Raw genomic sequence first — 21,743 nt, 5'->3', positions numbered from 1 at the left:
GAAATTGAAAAAGGGAGAAAACTTTATGGAAAGCTTTATGGAAATGGGTCAGGAAGGAAATCAAAGAAGAAATCAAAAGATACCTCAAAACAAATGAGAATGAAGACATGAGTTACCAGAACCTATGGGACACAGCTAAAGCAGTGTTAAGGGGAAAATTTATAGCTCTGCAAGCATTCCTCAGGAAGGAAGAAAGGGCCTACATAGATAACTTGACTTCACAGCTCAAGATATTAGAAAAAGACCAACAAAAGGAACCCAAACCAGGCAGAAGGAAAGAAACAACAAAACTTAGAGCAGAAATTAATAACATGGGAACCAAAAAACATTGCTAAAGATCAATGAAACCAAGAGCTGTTTCTTTGAGAAAATAAACAAGATTGATAAACCACTAGCAAGACTCACAAAGAAAAAGAGAGAACCCTAATAAACCAAATCAGAAATGAAAAGGGGGACATCACAACAGAAACTAAAGAAATTCAAAAGATCATCAGAGACTACTTTGAAAGTCTGTATGCCACAAAACAAGAGAATCTAGAAGAAATGGATAAATTCCTGGATTCCTATAATCTCCCAAAGTTGAACCAAGAATATCTGGAATACCTGAATAGACCTATTAATATCAAAGAAACTGAAACTGTAATCAAAAGTTTTCCCAAAAACAAAAGCCCAGGTCCAGATGGATTCACTAGTGAATTCTTCAAACATTTAAAAAGGACCTATTGCCAGTTCTTCTTAAGCTTTTCCAGGGAACTGAATAAACAGAAACTCTCCCAAACAGTTTCTATGAGGCTCATATCTCCCTAATACCAAAAGCAAACAAAGATACCACAAAAAAAGAAAACTACAGGCCGATTTCCCTGATGAACATGAATGCAAAGATCCTCAACAAAATATTAGCAAACAGAATCCAACAACTCATCAAAAAGATCATACACCACGACCAAGTGGGATTCATCCCAGGGATGCATTCAGAAATCAATCAACATAATCCATCATATCAACAAAAGAAAAGATAAAAACCATACAATCATATCAATAGATGCAGAGAAAGCATTTGACAAGATCCAGCACCCATTTATGATGAAAACTCTCACCAAAATGGGTATAGAAGGGAGTTTCCTCAAGACAGTCAAAGCCATCTACCACAAGCCTATGGCAAGTATCATCCTCAATGGGGAAAAACTAAGGGTCTTCCCTCTAAGATCAGGGACAAGGATGCCCACTCTTTCCACTTCTGTATAATATAGTACTAGAAGTACTTGCAATAGTGGTTAGGCAAGAAAAAGAAATGAAGGGCATTCAGATAGGAAAGGAAGAAATCAAGCTCTCACTACTCACAGATGATATGATACTATATTTAGAGAACCCTAAAGCCTCTACCAAGAAACTCCTAGAAACAATAGACTTGTATAACAAAGTTTCAGGCTATAAAATCAATACCCAAAAGTCCATGGCTTTCCTATATGCAAATAATAAGAGAAGAAAATGACATGAAAAAAGAAATCCCCTTCACAATTATGCCTCAGAAAATCAAGTACCTCAGAATCAGCTTAACTAAAGAGGTAAAGGACCTGTACAAAGGAAACTACAAAATGCTACTTAAAGAAATTAAAGAAGACACAAGGATATGGAAAGATATCCCCTGCTAATTGGGATATCCCCTGCTAATTGGGAGAATTAACATTGTCAAAATGGCAATATTCCCCAAAGCATTGTACAAATTCAATGCAATCCCTATAAGGATCCCCATGACATTCTTCAAAGAAATGGAGCAAACACTACTGAAATTCATATGGAACAATAAGCCCACACAAATAGTTTGTAAGTCTGTAACTGTATCTCGTGGTGATTCACTAATAATAAATTTTTAAAAAATAATAAGAAATGAAAAAGTTGGGGCCGGAGAGATAGCACTAAGGGGAGGGTGCTTGCCTTACACCCAGCTGACCCAGGTTTGATCCCCGCATCCCATAAGGTCACCAGAGCACTCCCAGGAGTAATTCCTGAGTGCAGAGCCAGGTATGGCCCCTGAGCATTGCCAGGTGTGACCCAACAAGCTAAAAAGCACCCCACACACAAAAATGAGAGAGAGATATGAAAAAGTCACACACACACACACAAAACTAAAGCATTGCTAAGGACTAAATGACCCTCCCTCCCCCATTAGCCCCATTCATATGTTGGAGCCCCAAAGCCCACATGATAGCAGTTGGAGAAGGGACTTCTGGGGGCCATTAGAGTTGAATGAGCTTATGAAAGCAGAGCTCTCTGATGGAATTAATGCCATTATAAAAGGAAAATGCTGGATGATTACTCAATTAATGTCATTATAAGAGGAAATGTCAGATCCATCTCCTTCCCTTCCTCCTTCCAGGTAGCTGTTTGCTGACTAAGAGCCCTCACCTGGATTGAAATGGCCCTGTACTTTTGTCTCCCAATATCCAGGGCTACGAGTCAAATAATATCATTTGCTATGGCAGCTGGAGCTAACTGGAGCACTGTATCCTTATTTTCTCATCTCTTTATGTCTCACTAAAGTAAGGAAGAAATCCTATTTTCAGTATTGCCTCTGGCCATTCTTGAAGGAAACACAAGTATACCTCAGGCTGTCCTGTTCTACCAAGCAATTTATCTGCAAACTTATTGGCACTGTCACTGGCACTGTCATCCTATTGTTCACTGATTTGCTCAAGCGGGCAGCAGCATCACCTCCACTGTGAGACTTGTTACAGTTTTTGGCATATGGAATATGCCACGGGTAGCTTGCCAGGCTCTGCCATGCAGGCAGGATACTCTCGGTAGCTTGCTGGGTTCTCCGAGAAGGACAGAGGAGTCGAACCCGGGTCAGCCGCAGACAGGGCAAACTTACTAATGAATATAAATATTAAAATACAATTGAATGAGAAAATAATGGTTTCTAATAACCAATAACATACCTTCAACTATTTATCTCAGTTAGGAAATTAAATTCTAAAGATCAAAGAAGCATTTCTAATGCAAGATACCAATGGTTACAAATGGCAACTAAATTAATTTCTTATATAAAAGAGTGTTATTGAGTAGACTACCATTTTATTCTTTTTTGGGTCACACTCAGCGATGCTCAGGGGTTACTCCTGGATCATGCACTCAGGAATTACACCTGGTAGTGCTCGGGGGACCATATGGGATGCTGGGAATCACACCCAGTCAGCCGCATGCAGGGCAAACACCTACCTGCTGTGCTATCGCTCCAGCCCCTACTATTTTATTCTTTAACCTAAAATATAGTGTAATAAGGTGGAATGTAATTCACCCTTCATCCATTGTCCTAGTGATTCCCATCAGAATAACTGGATAGATTTAATTAAAAACAAAATCAAATAAACAGAAAATCACCCACAGTACATGTGTATGAGTGATTTTTAATCTGTGAAGCATCAGAGCTTATAGGCAAGAAACCAGTAGCTCTGATGCCAGCACTGCATCCCTGCTGAGTGCAAATTCTCCAAGTCTGCTGCCTGGGCCTTCTAGGGCTAGGAGAGTGCTCCTTCCATCACGTGTATGGGAGCACCACAAGCTAAAGTGCGACCAGGGAGTGCAGACGTACCATGACCAAGTGTGGACCCCAGGAGGGACCTCCACGGGTGTGGGCGACACGACCAAATGTCCAACCTCTGATGAGCACAGGAGGAAGCGTGCCACCTCTGGTCATTACAACACGAGGTAAAGCCCACAATCTGTTAACTAAAAATATAAGAGCAACATCAAGCATGTGAAGACCAAACAACGTATTTCTACGTAACAGGTGCGTGAACCCCGGGAAGAGGAAGGAGAGGACAGAGAAGACTGCTGACTGAACAAAGTACACCTAAGAACATTCCCACTCTGCAGAGTCAATCATACATCCAGAGTCCCAAACAACTTGAAGAAAAACTTCAAGGCACATTGTAATTAAAATGACAAAAAAAAAAAAAAAAACCACCCTGTTTTGCCCTCATGTTTTGCGATGAGGGGCAGGACCTTGGGGACACTGGGACGAGCTGAGGCGCCCAGAAGTCGTCCCGGTGATGCAGGGTGGAAAGGAGAAAGGGATGGAAAGGGATGTCAGGATCCCACACAGGAGAGGCAGGCATCCTCCCACTGAGCCGTATCCCTGACCCTTTGTTTCACAGAAAACAATGGTAGACGCAAGACATGGGGATAGAGGGCAGAAGTAACGGACCCTGTGCATGGCCGGAGCAGGGCCCAGATGCAGAGAACAGGAGGAACAGCCCAAGGATCCCTCACCTGCTCCCACCAAGTGAGGGCTGGGCCGTCATCAGCTAAGCCTCCAAGGGACTGGGATGCAGTAAGCTAACAGGGCTGCTCCCAGCTCAGAAGAGGGCCCAGGAAGCCGGAAGGAGGCACAGCAGCCAGCAGTCAGCTGTGGCAGCACACACACATGGGCCATCATCTCTGTGGGCTGCAAAGGCACCGAGATGGCCCCCTTCGAGATGTCCCCCTGCACAAGGCTAGGCGGGAAGTTGGTCCAGTGCCCAGCCGACTCCCAGATCAACAAAGAGAGGGGCACGTGCCCTAGCAAGCATAGGCACAAACAGAAGTCTACTCCTAACACCCTCAGTGACAGGCATCTGGCTTCCAGTGACTCGGGGCTGAGACAAAGGACAGTGCCCTCCCCTCAAACTCTCTCAGGCATGCACTCAGCCAAGATACAGAATGAGCTGAGTCTGAAAACAAAACCAAATAGCTAGAGTGGTAGTATAGCGGGGAGGGCATTTGTCTTGCACACAGTTTCAATCCCCAGCATCTCATAGGGTCCCCCAAGTCTGCCAGGAGTAATTCCTGAGTGCAGAGCCAGGAGGAATCCCTCAGTATCTCTGGGTGTGCAAAGAAAAGAAGGGAGGGAGGGAGCTTTGTTTAAAAGGTGCAGATTCATACTGTGGAGGCTCAACAGCAGGAAGTGACATAAACACAGCAGCAGCAAACCCTTGTGAAATGTGTCGAGCCCAAGCTGTACAAAACCAAGACCCCACCCACAGCCCTCACTGCATGGTAGACACGATGAAGCAGCAGCATAGGAGTGCGCATGCGCGCTGTTTCCTCTCCTCTCTCTCTCTCTCACACACACACACACACACACACACACACACACACATACAGGCGTGCGCGCACACACAATTTTTTTTTCTTTGAGGGAGGCCCCACATCTAATAATTCTAAGGGGCAACTCCAAGGTCTGTATTTGAGGGTCACTCCCAGCAGGGCTCAGGGGATCATGTGGTGCCAGCGATCAAACCCCAAAAGATGACCAAAATTCGCGGATGAAGATCATAGTCCGGAAGGGTTCCTCAACACCCGGCAGCTCTGCAACCTTCCAGAGGGACCCAGGTAAAGCTGCTTAACACGCTGAAAGAAATGGCAGGGCAGATTTCTAACACAGAATGAGAAAGTATGAGAAAGGAAATGAGAAAACTGCAATCTTAAGTCAGAGAACTGAAGCGCATACTAGGTTAAATAGAAGTCTCAGTGGCGGAGTGACATACAATAAGAAATGAAACTGTCAGCTTGAAGACTAGATGTCAGTCTCTAACACCATCAACAAAGAACAGAAGAACAAATATGGATCAAAGAGAAATCAATGTCATAGAATTATGAGATGGATTCAAGAGGAACAAAGTAAAAATATTATAGATGTCCCCATGGAGCTAGAACAAGAGACTGATAATAATCCTAGTCAAAGAAATTACAACCAATAATTCCCCCCAAGAAATAAACCCCCCAAAATAAAAAATAAAGACAAGAATAGTCTAATGAAATGCACAATAACGACAACAACAAAACTCACATATGAAAATAAGTACTGTCTGTCACACTGTAGCACTGTTGTCCCGTTGTTCATCGATTTGCTCAAGCAGGCACCAGTAATGTCTCCATTATGAGACTTGTTGTTACTGTTTTTGGCATATCGAATATGCCACGGGTAGCTTGCCAGGCTCTGGTCATGTGGGCTGGATACTCTCGGTACCTTGCCAAGCTCTCCAAGAGAGAAAGAGGAATCAAACCCAGGTCGGCCACATGCAAGATGAACACCCTACCCGCTGTGCTATTGCTCCAGTCCATATGAAAATAAAAGGAAAGAAAATCAAAGAAACAAAGATTGATTTCACAAATACCAAGAATCCATATACAAAGATTGGAATAAATTCCTTTAATCAATAATTCATAATATTGTCAATGACCTGAACTTACCAAACAAAACAATGACAGTGAAAAATGAGAAAAATGTACCAGAAGATGACTTCTTTTGCTGCTAAGAAGCAGCACCTTTAAATTAGCATGAAAAATACAGGCTCAAAGTAAAAGGCTGATAAACAGTCAGACAGGTAAATAGTAGTTTGAGGAAGGCTGGGAAAGCCAAACTATTATAAGGAAAATAAACATCAAACAACAGTAATTAGACCACAGCACTAGAGCAAGAGCATATGGCCTTGCATAAGGATGACCCTGGTTCAATCTCTAGTTCCACCAACTGTCCCTGAAGTACCAGTAGGGGTCACTCCTAAGCATAGGACCAGAAATACTCCAAAGCATCACCAGTGGCCTAAAAGCCTAAATATATAAAGACTTTTTAAATACAAAAAAAGGCAAAATGATATAGTAAATACGACACAGTGAATGAGGGATCTAACATCTAACACATACGCACCAATGGAACATCAAAATACATAAAGCAACAACAGACCTAAAGAAAGATTGAACTGCGAGCAACACAACTGTAATAGGAAGTATTAAACCCACTTCTCACAGTTGGATAAATTAATTAAACCAAAAATAAATATGGGAAACAGCTGTAAGAAAGAACTGGAAGAGCCTGGCTTAATAGACATAGAAAGAGCTCTCTCTAATTTCCAAAACCTGAATATACATACTTCCTCAGTACACATGGGTCATTCTCCAGGATAGACCACATGCCGGGACACAAAACAAGTTTCCATAAAATCAAAAAGATAGAAATCAAATGAAGTAACTTCTCAGACCACAATGCTTTAAAAGTGGAAATGAATCACAAAAAGAAAGTTAGGAAAAACTCAAACACATTGAAACTAAACAACATTCTACTAAAAAAACCATTGAGTTAAAAAGCTCAAAGAAGAAATAAAAAGATTCCAAAAAATAAACAAGAATGAAGACACAGAATGAAGAATACAGAGTGACAGCAAAACAGGCATTCTTCAGTGAACAAGCCTTAAATAAGTAACCGAACCTCACATCTCTAGAAACCAGAAAAACAAAGGAGGCCCAAGAAAGAAGGGCTAAAATTAAAATCAGAGTCAAAGTCAACAACTTAGGAATCAAAAACACAATACAAAAGATGAATCCAAAAGCTGGACTGTTGAAGGAATAAATAAGACCACCATACCCTTGACTACACTCACAAAGGGAAAAAAGAGAGAGGGAAAACAGATGGGTCAAGTCAGAAATGAAAGAGAAATTACAACAGACACAACAGAAACATATTTAAAAAAACTATACAAGATTATTATGAAACAACTTTGTGCTACAGAATTAGAGAACCTAGTAGAAACGGAAAAATTTTAAGACGCTTAGAACTTCCCAAGGCTAAACCAGAGGACATATAAAACCTGATAGAAAAATAGACAATTACTACCAAACTATAATCAAGAGTAATCAAAAATTTCCTCCAAACAAAAGCTTGAGGACTGTGGTCTGAGGACTGTGGTCTGGAACATATAGTGAATGTCCTCAGGAAGAAGCAAACTTTAAGACTGATATATCTCTTACTGTGCTCATACAGAATGACATTGCTAGAAATATTAGAAATAAATTTACTATAACTATTTAAGCAGATTACTAGCTAAAGAAAGAAGAAAGCAGCACACCCTTGTTTGGATCCCACCCTTGAGTGGATTTCCTAGTAATCTGAAGTAATCTTCTTAGACGAGATTTTGTTAATCTCCTGGAGGAGTGGTTTTACCCCTCTTTGTTGATTTGTTAATGTTCAACCCACCTTTGTGTCACCACTCTATGTGACTGCTATATAAACTAAGACTGTGGGGGAAGAGACAGAAGCAGCAGAGGCAAGACAGAAGAAGACACAGAAGAGGGAGAAGACACAGAAGCAAGAGAGACGACACAGAAGCAGGAGAGAAGATATACATTATCCCTCCTCCTGTGCGCATACTTTTCTATTTTCCTCAACAAAATTTGAGCAAACCAAATTTGACAACATGGTAAACATATCACAAAAATATAGTAAACATATCACAGGATCAAATGGGTTTTTTCCTAGGGATGCTAAGATGATTTAATACACGTAAGTAAGCAATACACTATATAATATAAAAATCATATGCTCAAACCAACAGATCCAGAGAAAGTCCTTGACAATATTCAACACCCATTTATAATTAAAAATGAACTTCCTACTGAAAGCGCTGCACAGATTCAATGTAATTCGATAAGAATTTCCAAGGCAGGGCCCGGAGAGACAGTACAGCAGGTAGGAAGCTTGCCTCCCATGCAGCCAACCCAGGTCTGATGGTCCCCCAAGCCCACCAGAACTGATAGTAGCACCCTGCTGGAGGGTGAGGGAGAAGCACTGCAATCCTAAACTAAGTCTAAAATTTATTTGATACTAATACAAATCACAATACTACAACAACAAATAATTTCTTGGTGTTTGGGGCCATACCCAGCAGTTTTCAGGTCTATTCCTGGCTCTGTACTCAGGAATTACTCCTGAATTCCCCTGGCGGGGCTCAAGGGAACCATATATGGTGCCAGAGATCAAACCTAGGGTGGTCACGTGCAAGGCAAGTACTTTACCTCTGTAGTGTCTCTCTAGTCCAAACATAAACATTTGTTTAAGAAGCTGTATGGGCAGGAGAGATGAGGCATCAATGCAGTAGGTGCATGCTGTGGATGGGGGAGGCATGGCTTGGCGTGTTTCCTTAAGTACAATCAAGTGTAGCCCCAACAACCAAAAAACAAACTTGAAAAAACAGCTGTGGTAAATGGAATATTATGCTGCCATTGTAAAAGATGAAAGTATATCTTTTGTGATAAAACAGAACTTGAGATGTCTATGTAATAGAACAAAAGATAATTACCAGATAGTTTTATCTGTGGAATATGAATTCTAAAGCAAACATACTGGCAAATACAGCAAAATAAATTCTGAGGCTAGGTGAAAACTATGGTTATTACCACAGGGAAGGGGGAACAAGAATGGGGAGAATGGCCTCTTTGGGGGTGAAATGGCCCTGGAACATTGGGGTGACTGTGTTCTATCGTGCACATACAGATGATAAAGTTGTAAAGCTATACATCTATAAATGTATAGCATTATACAGTAGTAATAAGTCATTTTAAAAAATAAAAAGGGTACTAAGCCCACTGTCTGTCAGGTCTGTTTTTACATAATATTCATTTTCCCTTATCACTACATACAAATCTCAGTGTGGTGCTTTAGCAGAAAAGAAAGTTCTGTAAAAATCTATAAACACACCTGTTCTGGATGCACCACCTACAGAACTCATGTTTTATTCCATCAGATATGTTGACCTTCACCGTCAGTATCTTCAAGTTTTCTCCACGGTTCATTGCAAGAATCTGGTGGAAAAATACATGTCAAGATTGATAATCAAAAAAACATATAAATGATCATTTAACCAGTCAACATCTGTAAAACAAACTACGTAATGTTCCAGCCAAGAACTGATGTCTTTATTTCATTTATGTACCATAAATGTATAGTCAAGTATAATCATTTTAATATATTCTAAAGCTTTTGAATCCAGGTAAAAAATCTTTATGTTTATAGGAAGTGACTTGCTGATCTACAATTTCATTTCTCATTTTATTTATTCAGCATTTTTGATCATCTAGACTTAAAAATATACATGTTATATTTGCTAAGATAAACATAAGCATGCAAAACTTTATGTGGACTACTTAAGAATTATTCATGACTTACAGAGCATTCACTAATTCTCAGACCACGTAAGTACTTCACATACTTTACCTGACTGACATAATTTACCTGATTTTCAGGGCCACTAAGGATATATCTATCATCTTCATTTTATATAAAATCCACCCACGCAGTGCTTAGGAGACCTGAGGGCCCCAGTAGTGATTCTCGACCAACCGCACTGTCAGTTCAATACAAGAGCCCGAGATGCAACACTGCTCAGGGCCATGCTGGCAGGGATATGGGCTGTCCCAGGGCTAGCCCAGTCGTGGTCAGGGACCTCCAGAGTTGTACCTGGTGATGCTCAAGGGACTGTGGGCTGCGGAAATATAGCACTACTCTCTCCTGGCCCTGATACAGCAACTTGTAAAGACTATGTTGTTCCAAATCATAAACCAAGAAAGTAGCAAAGGGATGGAATATAAAGTCAAATCATCCTGTACATTAGAAGAAGAATGTTTTTAAAAACTTGAGAAAGGACTCTTGATCAGTCAGAAGGAAGAAAATGGTGAGGAAAACTAGTAAAATAAAGGATAGGGTTCCCGAGAGATAGCCAAGACTGAGCACACACTTTGCCTGCAGGAGGCCTGGGTCAGGATTAGATTCTAGTCAGTGGAATGAGGTAGAAAGAAGGCATCTAGAATAAAATGATCTAGAACTACTTCTATCTGGTGACTAACAGAATATCCTAAGAAATCCACTATGAAACTATGAATAAGAGTTCAGCAAGATCAGCATAAATGTGCAGATTTAATTTCATCATACCACCAATCAACATTTGAAAACAAAATTTTAAAAAGTATTTTGCTTACCTGGCATCAAAAGAAATAAAACACTTAGAAGTTAATTTTCACAAAATAATTATTACATTTATACTCTGAAAACTATAAAAATATAATAGACATTAAGTATCCAAATAGAAAGTGATTCTGCATTCAAGAAATAAAAGGCATAATTGCGCTGAATATTTCCCAAATTGGCTTATAGATTTTTATAGAATCACTGCCAAATCCCAACTTGTTTCTCTGCAGAAAACGCCACACTAGTCCTAAAATTCAAAGACATTAGAGATCCTCAGAATAGTCAAGTCAATCTATTTTTATTCGTTTTTTTCTGGGGACACTGTGATCAGGGAACCTAGGCTGGCACCTGGCCCACAGCACTATCTCTCCAGAACCCCAAAGTCAATTTCTTATATAAAAAAAAAAAATTCCCCTTTCTAGTTTCAAGACGTAAAATTACAGAGGCCAGAATGCTAGTGCAGGGGGTAGGGCATTTGCCTTGCACACAGCCGACTCCGGTTCAACCTGCAGCATCCCTTTTGGTCCCCGGAGCACCAAGGGAGTTATTCCTGAGCACGGAGCCAGGAGTTATTCCTGACCACGTAGCCAGGAGTGACCCCTAAGCTCTACCAGGTGTCGCTGGGGCCCCAGCAAAATAATCTTAAGTTACAGTAATGTAAATAGTGTTGTACTGGCATAACAACAGACATGTAGATGAATGGAAGAGAACTGAGAGCCCAGAACTAAATCAACGTGATAATTAAATGCAAAAGGATCACCTTCTCCAGAAGGAATCCCAGTGACCCTGAGCTCCTACGAGCATGGCTCCGGTATGTGGGTATCAGGACTATTCCTTCAAACCGCACGGCCGCGTAAGCTCACGTGGCCTTTCCTGATATGCAAAGTGAGCAATGGAAAATAAATGATCTAGCATCTGACCCTGGAAGGCAGGCTTGAATGGTGGTGGAAACATCCGAGAAAAATATAATGACCAAAACTAGAGAGAGAGTATCTGAGCAATTGTCAGCCGTAGACGCAGGGTAAGGACTGGGATGGAAGTGGAGGGGATAATGGGGATATTGGTGGTGGAAAGTTTGCACTGGTGGAGGGATGGGTGATCAATCACTGTATAGCTGAATATCAAACATAAAAATTTTGTAAATGTATCTCACGGTGGCTCAATAAAAAATTTTTTAAAAATGCAAAAGGATGAAGTGAGACTCCATCTTACAACATACATAAAAATTAAACTGTTCACAGATCTCAGGATAAAAACTGAAGCTGGAGCCACATCCATTTCCCACAGCACTGCCATGTAGGCTCACTTATTGGCCCAGCTTTACAGACTCATTATTAAAGCTCGGAAGAGATCAGTAGCCACAAAACTGTTCAGATAGACCGGGTTCCTGGCTGAGAACGTCGGGCCACCCTTGGGAGGGGTGCGGGGTTCAAGTCCCCACTGGCATAACTCCTGGCAGCCACGTGCAACCCCCACAGCTGCCACATGCCAACGGCCAGACTCCACTGCCTCGTGACCGAACCCCACAGAGATGCCAAGCTGCTGAAAATTTCAGGTACATGGGCCTCCAGGCTGAGCACTCTGGAGTTTTCTTGGTGTGGGGGCACGCAGCCTCCCATCCCCCTTGCCCCCATACTTTCATACTTCCAGAAGCCCTGACAGCCACACCCACGTCCCACAGCCACCTCCATGGAAGCTCATTGCCCAGTGAAATGTTTTGGAGTCCCTGGAGCACACAGCCACATGCCTGTCTGTGTGACATCTCCAACCTCTACAACACTGGCATCCCACTAGGAGCACACTGGATTACATGGGAAAGTAACACAGAAAGCTCAGTAAACAAAAACAGTAACACAGAAGGTTCAACTAGCAACAGCAGCTTAGTAAACAAAAACAGTAACACAGAAGGCTCAACTAGCAAACCCTCAGACAAGGACTTAATACTCCCAGAGTAAGATATAACAACTTTCATATTTTCCCTTACTAAAGTACCTTTTGTTGATTGCATTAGCCATTACTTGTGACAAACAATACAAAATAAATCTGTGCCTGCTAAAGAGGCAGGACTGGGGGGTGGTTGGGAAAATGGGGAGAGAGGTGGAGGGAAGGTCACACTTGTGTTGGGATTGGTATTGGAATACTAATTGCCTGTAACAAAAGCATCATGAACAACTTCATAAGCCATGGTATTTAAATAAAGGGCGGGGGACACTAAAGCTGTACCTTGTATCTGAAAATTAAAAGTTTTCTTATATCTGCATATTTTCTGATCATATTTTTGATAAAATTAAAATTTTATCATATCCCTGAAAAGACATTTGCCCAAAAATGACACAGAAATAGTCACCAAGTATCTAAAAAGATGTTCAACATCATTAGTGATCTGAGAAATGCAAACAATTGAGGCCAGAGTAATAGTAAAGCGGGTAGGACGTTTGCCTTGCACGCGGCTGACCTGGGTTCGATTCCTGGCATTCCGTATGGTCCCCAAGCACCACCAGGAGTAATTTCTCAGTGCAGAGCCAGGAGTGACCCCTGAGTATTGCTGGGTGTGGCCTCCCAAAAAAGCAAAATAAAATAAATAAAGAGAGAGAGAAATGCAAACAAAACCACAACAAGAGGCCACACTCCGCCCAGATGTGACCCGAGCAGCCACACACGAATGGCCCCTCCGTTCCTGAACGCCCATGATCCCGGAGGCCAACTAACTACTTTCGGCACCCAGCTGCTTCTTGCAAAAATGCCTCTAGACTGTGAACTAAGCTACAGCCCCATGCTGCCCCAGAAGGGGAAAGGTTTTTCTCTCTCGGCCTTTCCTTTGCCCCCAGAGCGTGGCGACCGCCATCTTATAAGGCCCAGTAAACAGAGGTACAAGCTTGCAATGATGCAACTTCTGGCAGAAATTTCTCTGGACTTAATCCCAAAATACCAGAAATCCAAAACCACGTGGCCGCACGACCTCATATGCTCTTTATTCTCAGCAATGGAAAATAAATTATCAAATGATACCTTTTCAGCAGGTCTGATTGTTGGGGGAAATTCCAAATAATAATAGTGAGTTTTCTGTTGAAATATTGAATGTAATCAAAGTAAACAGAAAGTAAAGTGAAAATCATCATTCATATGAGGGTGAGGGGGGTGGGATGGGAGGTATACTGGGGTTCCTGGTGGTGGAACATGTGCACTGGTGAAGGGATGGGTGTTTGATCATTGTATGACTGAGACTTAAGCCTGAAAGCTTTGTAACTGTTCACATGGTGATTCAATTAAAAAAAAAAAAACCACAATAAGAAATTACTTCACTAAATGGTTCACTAAGATTGGGTTATAATTTAAAAGATTAGAGGTAAACAATGGTGAGAAAGTAGAGAAACAAGAGTCCTCATAAACCACAGAAGAGAAAGTAAAGGTGCAATCCCTCTGGAAAATAAAATAATTTGGCAGGTCACCAAACGACTAACATACGGATGCCATTTGAGCCAGGAATTCCATTCCTAAGTATACTCCAAGAGAAATGAAAACACATATCCACAAACAGATGTTCAAAGGTTCACATTATCCGTAAGAGTGAAAAAGCAGAAATTAACATCCCTTAGGGTTGGAGCAGAGTACAGCAGCATTGTTCACACTGACCCAGGTACAATCCCTGCCATTCTGTGGTCCTGAACCCAACCAGGAGGGATCCCTGAGCACTACAGACATCAACTGACAAGTGAACTAAATATATTATTATATCCAGAGAATGGATTATTATTTGGCCATAAAAAGGGAAACCCTCCTGATAATATACTGCAACACCTATGAATCTTAAAAATATGTGAAGTGAAAGAAGCCAGATATAAAAGACTACATATTGCATGATCACATTACATAAAGTGTCCAGGATAAACAAATTACACAGACAGAAAATTAAGTACCTAGAGCTTCATGAGATGGATAATTGGAGGAAAGTGAGAGGAACTGCTAAGAGGTACATGGCTTCTAACTGGTCACTAAAACTTTCTAAAATTGATGATGGGAATGGGTCTGTAACTGTGAGTATATGGTATGAATTAAAGGCAACATATTTCAATAAAGATACCACAAATAAGAGCTCCCAAAAAAGTATTCTATGACACTGAGATGTGATATTCAACCATCAATACTGAGATGTGGTTTTCTATTACAGAACTACAACAGATATGTTATTTCATCTTGATTACAAATTAACTAAAAAGTAATTAAATCCAAAGTATTCACTAAACAGTATTTAATAGTCTTGTCACAAGGACATGTATACATATATACATATGGTAGACACACTAAATGCAAAGAACATCACTTAATACATTCAGGTATTTAAATAGATCTTAATGGCCTTCCCTTAATATTCCTAATGAATGGAGCTTAAATAAATGTTCTCCTGGACAAACACTGTTATTTTAACATTTTTAGCATATTTCCATAGCAATACCTAACAAAAACTTGGACTTCCTCTCTGTGGTAAGAAAAGCTTAAAATAATTTGACTTAATACTTACCAGAAAATGTTCTACTCTGGAAAGTTCTCAATCTGTTTTTCATATCAAAAAGAAAGTAAAAAAGAAAAATGTCTATATTTTTATAACTTTAATTTATATAAATTTTAAGGTGAGTTTAAAATAACATCTTGAATATAGAACAAATGCTCCAAGCTTGAAAACTGAAAAGCAGTTTTTTCCTTTCCTTTTCTTAAATTTACACCTGAGCAATTGCTAAGGTAAACAGTGGCAGAAACAAACGATTGACTGAAAAATAAATTTTAAGACAAAAATAAACTGTTTTAAATTAGGAAGGGATTTCAAGATTTCCAGCTCTCTGATATATGAAGAGGATCACCAAAGAGAAAGCTCTTCATGTAGGCACTTACCTATAATAATTTCTTTCATTCATGCAAAGTATAACAATATACAATGCAAAGTATAACAATATACGAAGAAAGAATTTTGGTGGTTTTTTTTTGTTTGGTTCTTATTTGTTTGTTTCTTGTTTTGGGGCCACACCTGGGATGCTCAGGGGTTACTCCTGGCTCTGCACTCAGGAACTACTCCTGGTGGTGCTCAGGGGACCATGTGGGATGCAAGAGATTGAACCCAGGTCGGCAGTATGCCAGGCAATGGCCCTACCCACTGTGCTACAGCTCCAACCCCAGGAGAAATAATTTTGTTTAATTCTAATTTATGTAAGTATATTATCATACAAAAATATATTTATGAAAGAATTACTCATTTTTAATGATATCTAGAAAAGTTTTAGGTCAAACTTATAAAAGCCTGATATAAGAGGACCTATAAAGAAGAGAATGACAAATAAAAGTAATAGATATCAGGGCTAGTGAGGGGAGGGATAAAGCAGAATACCTATGGATGACAATAAACAAAAAATCAAAGTGGAAAAGACAGAGAAGGAAGGGAACAGTACAAAGAAGCCTCAACAATGAAATTGAAACAAGATAACTCCTAAGAAGATGTAAAAGCCTTTTCAAGAAGAAAAAATGCAGCTGGAAGAATTAACAATTCTTCTGTAACAATTATTCCCAAAGTATCTGGAGAAATTCCAGGAAGTATTCCTCCTTGACCACTATCTTCCACCAATGCCCTTCAGGTCTGTGTTCTGAGGTATCTATGCCGGGCTATCTGGAGGAAGAAAAGTGGCATTCAACATTTGAGCACATAGGGTTTCACTATAGGATCGGGGTGCTATCTGTATGAACTTGCATCATACATCACTGTGGCCCCCAAGATAACTAGAAAGTCTTCTTAGAACATGAGACTGTGTTTTCAAAACTCATATTCCTCAAATATCCTTTCTCAGATCTGAGTAATGTCATACCTAGAAGCCATGCCTCAGCCATAAACTGAAATTCAACAAGTTAATTCAGAATGCCACATGTGCAGGTAAAATATACAAATCAAAATATTTTCAGGCAGTTTTTTGTTTCATTTTGCTTTGATTTGATGGAGTCCCCAAGCAAAGTTCAGGGTGCCACTCTTTATAATACAATCGGCCCAGAAGGTTTGATGCTCAGACTATCAGCTATTCACCCAGTGGTGCTTTGGTGGCACCGTACTTTGCCAGGAATCAAAGTAGGGCCATCCACATGCAAAGCACATGCCCCAGTCCTCTGCACTCTGTCCCCAGCCAGATATTAGAAGTTAAGGTTTTAAGAGAGTAAAAGTATTCCATCGCCCCCATCCCAAAGATTCCATAAAATCCAATCAACATAATGGAGTCAAAATATGACGCCAAAATAATTTCTGTAAAAGGAATTCTAATACACTTAGTCACTGGTTTTGTTAAAACAAAACGTCTTTTCGTGGCACCAGGAAGAGAGCTCAATGGGCTGAAACACAGAGTTTGCATGTTTGAGAACCAGCAAAAGCAAACACTAAGTACTCGTGGGTGTGGAAAAATATTCTTTAAACTATTTTTTAAAAGTCTTTTTCTTTAGGCTAGATCATCAGACTATACTGAGTCAAGCAAAATTTAACTCTTCTATTACTTTTCTCAAATTACTCAAAGCATTTAACTAGGAGTGCTAAACACTGTGCATACAATTATAAAACTTCAGATGTCAAAGTAGGAGCTGTGTTAACTCTGTACCTTGAACGGGACCAATATATATTAAGACATATCAGTAGGAAAACCAAAGACCTCTTATTATGTGTTACTACAAGCACATACAAATATTTTTATTTAAAAATAATAAAAATTACATGAAACATAATACATTCTAGTCTTTGTTAACCTCTGCTTAACAGTAAAATGAAGTGACTAAATAGGGGAGAAATAAATACGAAAAATTATTTCCTGAGGAATTCTAAGTTTGGAGAACATTGTCAGTCTCCTGCTTGAAACCTCCCATAACACTATTTATTTTAATTTAAAAAAATAAAAATAAAAAACATAGGACCTATCTTCAACATTTCTAGGAAATTGAATTAAGCAGGCATCAAATTTCTCAATTACATTATACAAGACAACATGCGAGCAGCATATTTAAGAAATCTAAGGAGGTAAAGATATGCAAACAAACAAACAAAAAATACATGAAGCAAAGCAGACCTTCAAGCATTTAGGCAAAAAGAAATCACTGTGAGCACATCAGAACACAGAATACTGTACAAATAAGGGTACTTATTAAGAAACATTCCAAAACAAGGGCCAGCAAACTAGGGCCTGTGGGCCAAATCCTCTCTAAGTCTGTTTGTGCAATTTATTAAAGCTTATGAAAGCACATCCATGTGCTTTAGTTTATGTATTATCCATGCCTGAGATGAAACAACTTTAGACAGTAACTCAGACACACAAGGAAGTGACGAGCACGGCTAAGGGCCCCGGGAGGCAGTCCAGGGCGAGCGTGCCCACTTCTGCATGCATGAAGCTTCTAGTTCGATCCCAGCACCCCTGTCCCACATCACCAACAACGGCGATCCCTGGCTCTGCCAGTATGACCCTGGGCGCAGCCAAGTGCACATACCACAAACAAACAGAAAGGCACTGCCACCAAGGAGCCAGAGGGGAGAACGCCGGTACCAGGAGCAGCATGCTGCAGTAGAAGTCAGCACTATTTACTGCATTTGGGGTTTCTAACTCACCTTTATTATTTCCTATGTGATAAGAGCCACGTTCCACATTGGATATATGGGCAACAGCTACAATTTTTAAAAAATTAGCAAACTGAAAGATGAAATTAAAAGACTAAAGAATACTGACTACAAGAGCTTCTGCAGTTGATTCTAAACTAAATATCTCTAATTTGTATTTCATACAGAATAGATCCAGAAGTGAAGTCCAGGCCAAGCCTACTGGGAAGAGTCTAATGAAAAAGACTATAAAAAGTGACATGTGATATTGCCAGTTGTGCTAATAATTCTTGGCGTTACTTATTAATTAATTTCTATGGGACTTGAGTTCCCTACTTACAAAAGGGGGAAGATATGATAATATTATAAAAACAAAAAGAGAGAAAACAGTTCATCTGGAGTTCTTCAATTCCTTAAAAATATAATAGTAGGGAAATCCCAGTACTATCACCATTAATATCAGCATTCAGGAGCTGTATTCTTATTACCTGGTGATGCTGGATGTTTTTTATGTTGCATGAAAAATTCTGGTACAGCTGAAACTTATCAACATCTTTCTCATTTACTTTCTTGGAGGACACTTTTGCCAGAGATGACTGGATAGAAACATATCTCTCTTGACACCTGTTCACATACACAAATGTTCCAAAACAAGTACTTATTAACATGTGCATCATAAAGGAACACTATCAAAATAAGATGAGCAAAAAAATTGACAAATGACAGATTTTTTAAATACCTAGTGATAACAATGCCACTGACCCACCAAAAGAAGACTTTGCCAACTCACCCCGGCCCAGATTCTACTGGACGGTCTGGACAGTCTCAGCCCTACTACCAGTGCAGGCCTCCCAGGAAACACCTAAGTGAGGGGCTGGTGAGACTGTCCAGGGGCTGGGGCGTGTGCCTTGCTTGCTGACCTATGGCAATACACCGTCCCCCAAGCATCACCCAGCAGGCCCCTGAGCACTGCCAGGTGAGCCCTTGGAGGTTCCCTGAGCAGAGCTGGGTGGCCAGGGGTGGCAACCCGGGGCACTGCAGGGGCTAAGCAGTCCCATGTTCCTTTGCCCTTGCACAGAACCTCCAGCTCAGCTGGCTGAGAAGCAGGCTAAGAATTGCCAAAAGACAGCTCAAAAGAAAACAAGCAAACAAACAACCCCACGTGGCCATCTAGAGTGATGTCACAGGCCAAAACTGTTCTACCGGGATCAGACCCAATAGCTTCCATCTTTCATTTTTAACCAAGTCTGGCAGTCAAGGGTCTACGGAACGCTAAAAAGGAAGGGACCGTGATGTGTCAGGGCAGCTTCTGGTGACAACTTATAAACTGAGCTAAATTTCAGTCACCTCCTTACTCACAAGGACACAAGGAAATGTCAGGGATGAAAGCTCAGGGCTATGAGGCCCTACATTCAAACCTAGGCATGCATGAGGAGAGGAAGAGAAGGAGGGAGAAGAGAAGGAAAAGGAATGAGAGACAGAGGGGAAGGAGGAAGAGGAGAAAAGAGAGGGCGAGTGGGGTGGGGGAGGGAAGGAAAAAATACATTTAGAAATAAAAACTCTTTCTATCAACATCTCACTGCTTCAGAGTAAAGGAGAGCAGGCAGAGTGGCAGACACCCTGCCCAGAATTCAATTAACACAACGCTGCCTTCTACCCATTGTTTGAATAATACTGTTCTGCTCATAGGGGGGAAAAATCTGAAAATAAAAGCTTTTTAATGAACACTGGTGCCGGCACTCACCAAGACAGACAGAAAAGTCTGACATACAAGAGTTACTCACAGTTTCCGGATAAAATCAAGGGTGTCTCTGTCCTTAGCAACCATGTCGGCTAAAATGTGCTGTACTCCCATTTCAATGTCCTGAAGCATCGAGATCCCTTTAGGAAAAGAGGGGAAACAAAAGCAAGAATTATAGATGGGCTTTTTATTTTAGAATGAAATCACAATAAATTGATTCCAATCAAAATAAAACCTTGGATGTCAAACTTAAGGAAGAAAATTATCAAAGCAGTGATGCGTTTCACCCTGCAACAAAGTCTCCAAAAGCAATAACACAAGCCTTTCCTATCACGGAACCCAGCGTGAAAGTACAGCTCTCAAGTCAGCTCCCTGACCTCATCTGGCTCCGTCACTGGCCGAATGTGTGATACGGGGCACAATACTTGAGCTCTCTGTGCTCTGGGTTTCCTGTAAAAATGAAATAATCGTGATACCTGCTTCACTAAGTGCTTACAAAGATTAAATGTACACGGGAAACACAGTAATAGAGTCATCTCCCATGGTATACCATCTCAGTCCCATTACAAAGATTCTCCTTTACAAGTAATCATACTAATACTTCCATTTGGATTTATGATGCATTTATCCACATTTTTCCATGACTCACTTGAATTTCTCAACTCTCATGGAGCACAAAAATAACCAGTATGGGGGCCGGAGCGATAGCACAGCGCGTAGGGCGTTTGCCTTGCAAGCGGCCGACCCGGGTTCGATCCCCGGCATCCCATATGGTCCCCCAAGCACTGCCAGGAGTGATTCCTGAGTGCAAAAGCCAGGAGTAACCCCTGAGCATCGCTGGGTGTGACCCAAAAAGCAAAAAAAAAAAAAAAAAAAATAACCAGTATGTGGCTGTTCATCTTGTATTGAACTATTTACCAATGACACATAAAGTTCTCTCCGAGAGCTTCTGGCTGGCTAATTTGCAGCAGTAACTTTTATACATGATGACCTACCATATAAACACACGTTGAGAGATCATTTGCACTGTGCTTTTTCATCTCCTTTGTCTTTAGCATACTATTTGCATTAAAACTTTGTTTTCTTGCTGTAATGCCTAAATGGTAAAGCACCCTAGTAAAAACAGAAAAGACCTATAAAAGCACTTAGCACATAGAAAATGCCGTGTTGGGTTATGTTAACTGATTTTAACTACTAAAATAACTTCCCATTTCTTTAAACTTTAAGGAAAATTTTAAGTTGAAATCAGTAGGAATGTCACTGACATTTTACAAGAATTTTCCAGCGAGTTAATTCCCAGGAGCAAATTACCTTTGGGATGTTGAGAATAGTTTATGACAGAAATTGAAACAAGCAAGGATCACAGTACACAGTCAAGATGCATTTTTCTCATGTTAACTATCTCCCTGAATCAGCTCTCACCTGGAAACACCAATCACAGTCCACTAAATTCCTGCAGTCCCAGACCTCACTGCATTACTAGCCAAAGCTGAAGAACACTACGGCAGTAAATCAGGAGCAAAGCTGGAGCAATCAATGAGAGCCATCACGAGAGCAAACAGAAGAATTAACTAGATTTTGCTATAAACAAACAGCCCTGCAATGTTCCCATTATGAAG

General features: G+C 40.6%; 1 protein-coding gene across 1 annotated transcript in view; it reads right to left on the bottom strand.

The window, feature by feature from the left end:
- SRBD1 (S1 RNA binding domain 1) overlaps positions 1 to 21,743 on the bottom strand; it is a 208,839-nt gene that overhangs the window by 163,301 nt on the left and 23,795 nt on the right. Inside the window, exons 8-10 of the mRNA XM_055123433.1 lie at positions 20,168 to 20,264; positions 18,872 to 19,007; positions 9,515 to 9,618 (exon numbers count right to left, since the gene is read on the bottom strand). Coding sequence (XP_054979408.1) covers positions 9,515 to 9,618; positions 18,872 to 19,007; positions 20,168 to 20,264 — 337 coding nt within the window. The remainder of the gene's footprint in view (positions 1 to 9,514; positions 9,619 to 18,871; positions 19,008 to 20,167; positions 20,265 to 21,743) is intronic.

The sequence above is a fragment of the Sorex araneus genome, chromosome X, assembly GCF_027595985.1.
Source record: "Sorex araneus isolate mSorAra2 chromosome X, mSorAra2.pri, whole genome shotgun sequence".
NCBI classification, from domain to species: domain Eukaryota; kingdom Metazoa; phylum Chordata; class Mammalia; order Eulipotyphla; family Soricidae; genus Sorex; species Sorex araneus.
This window is presented reverse-complemented; position numbering and strand designations above follow the sequence as displayed.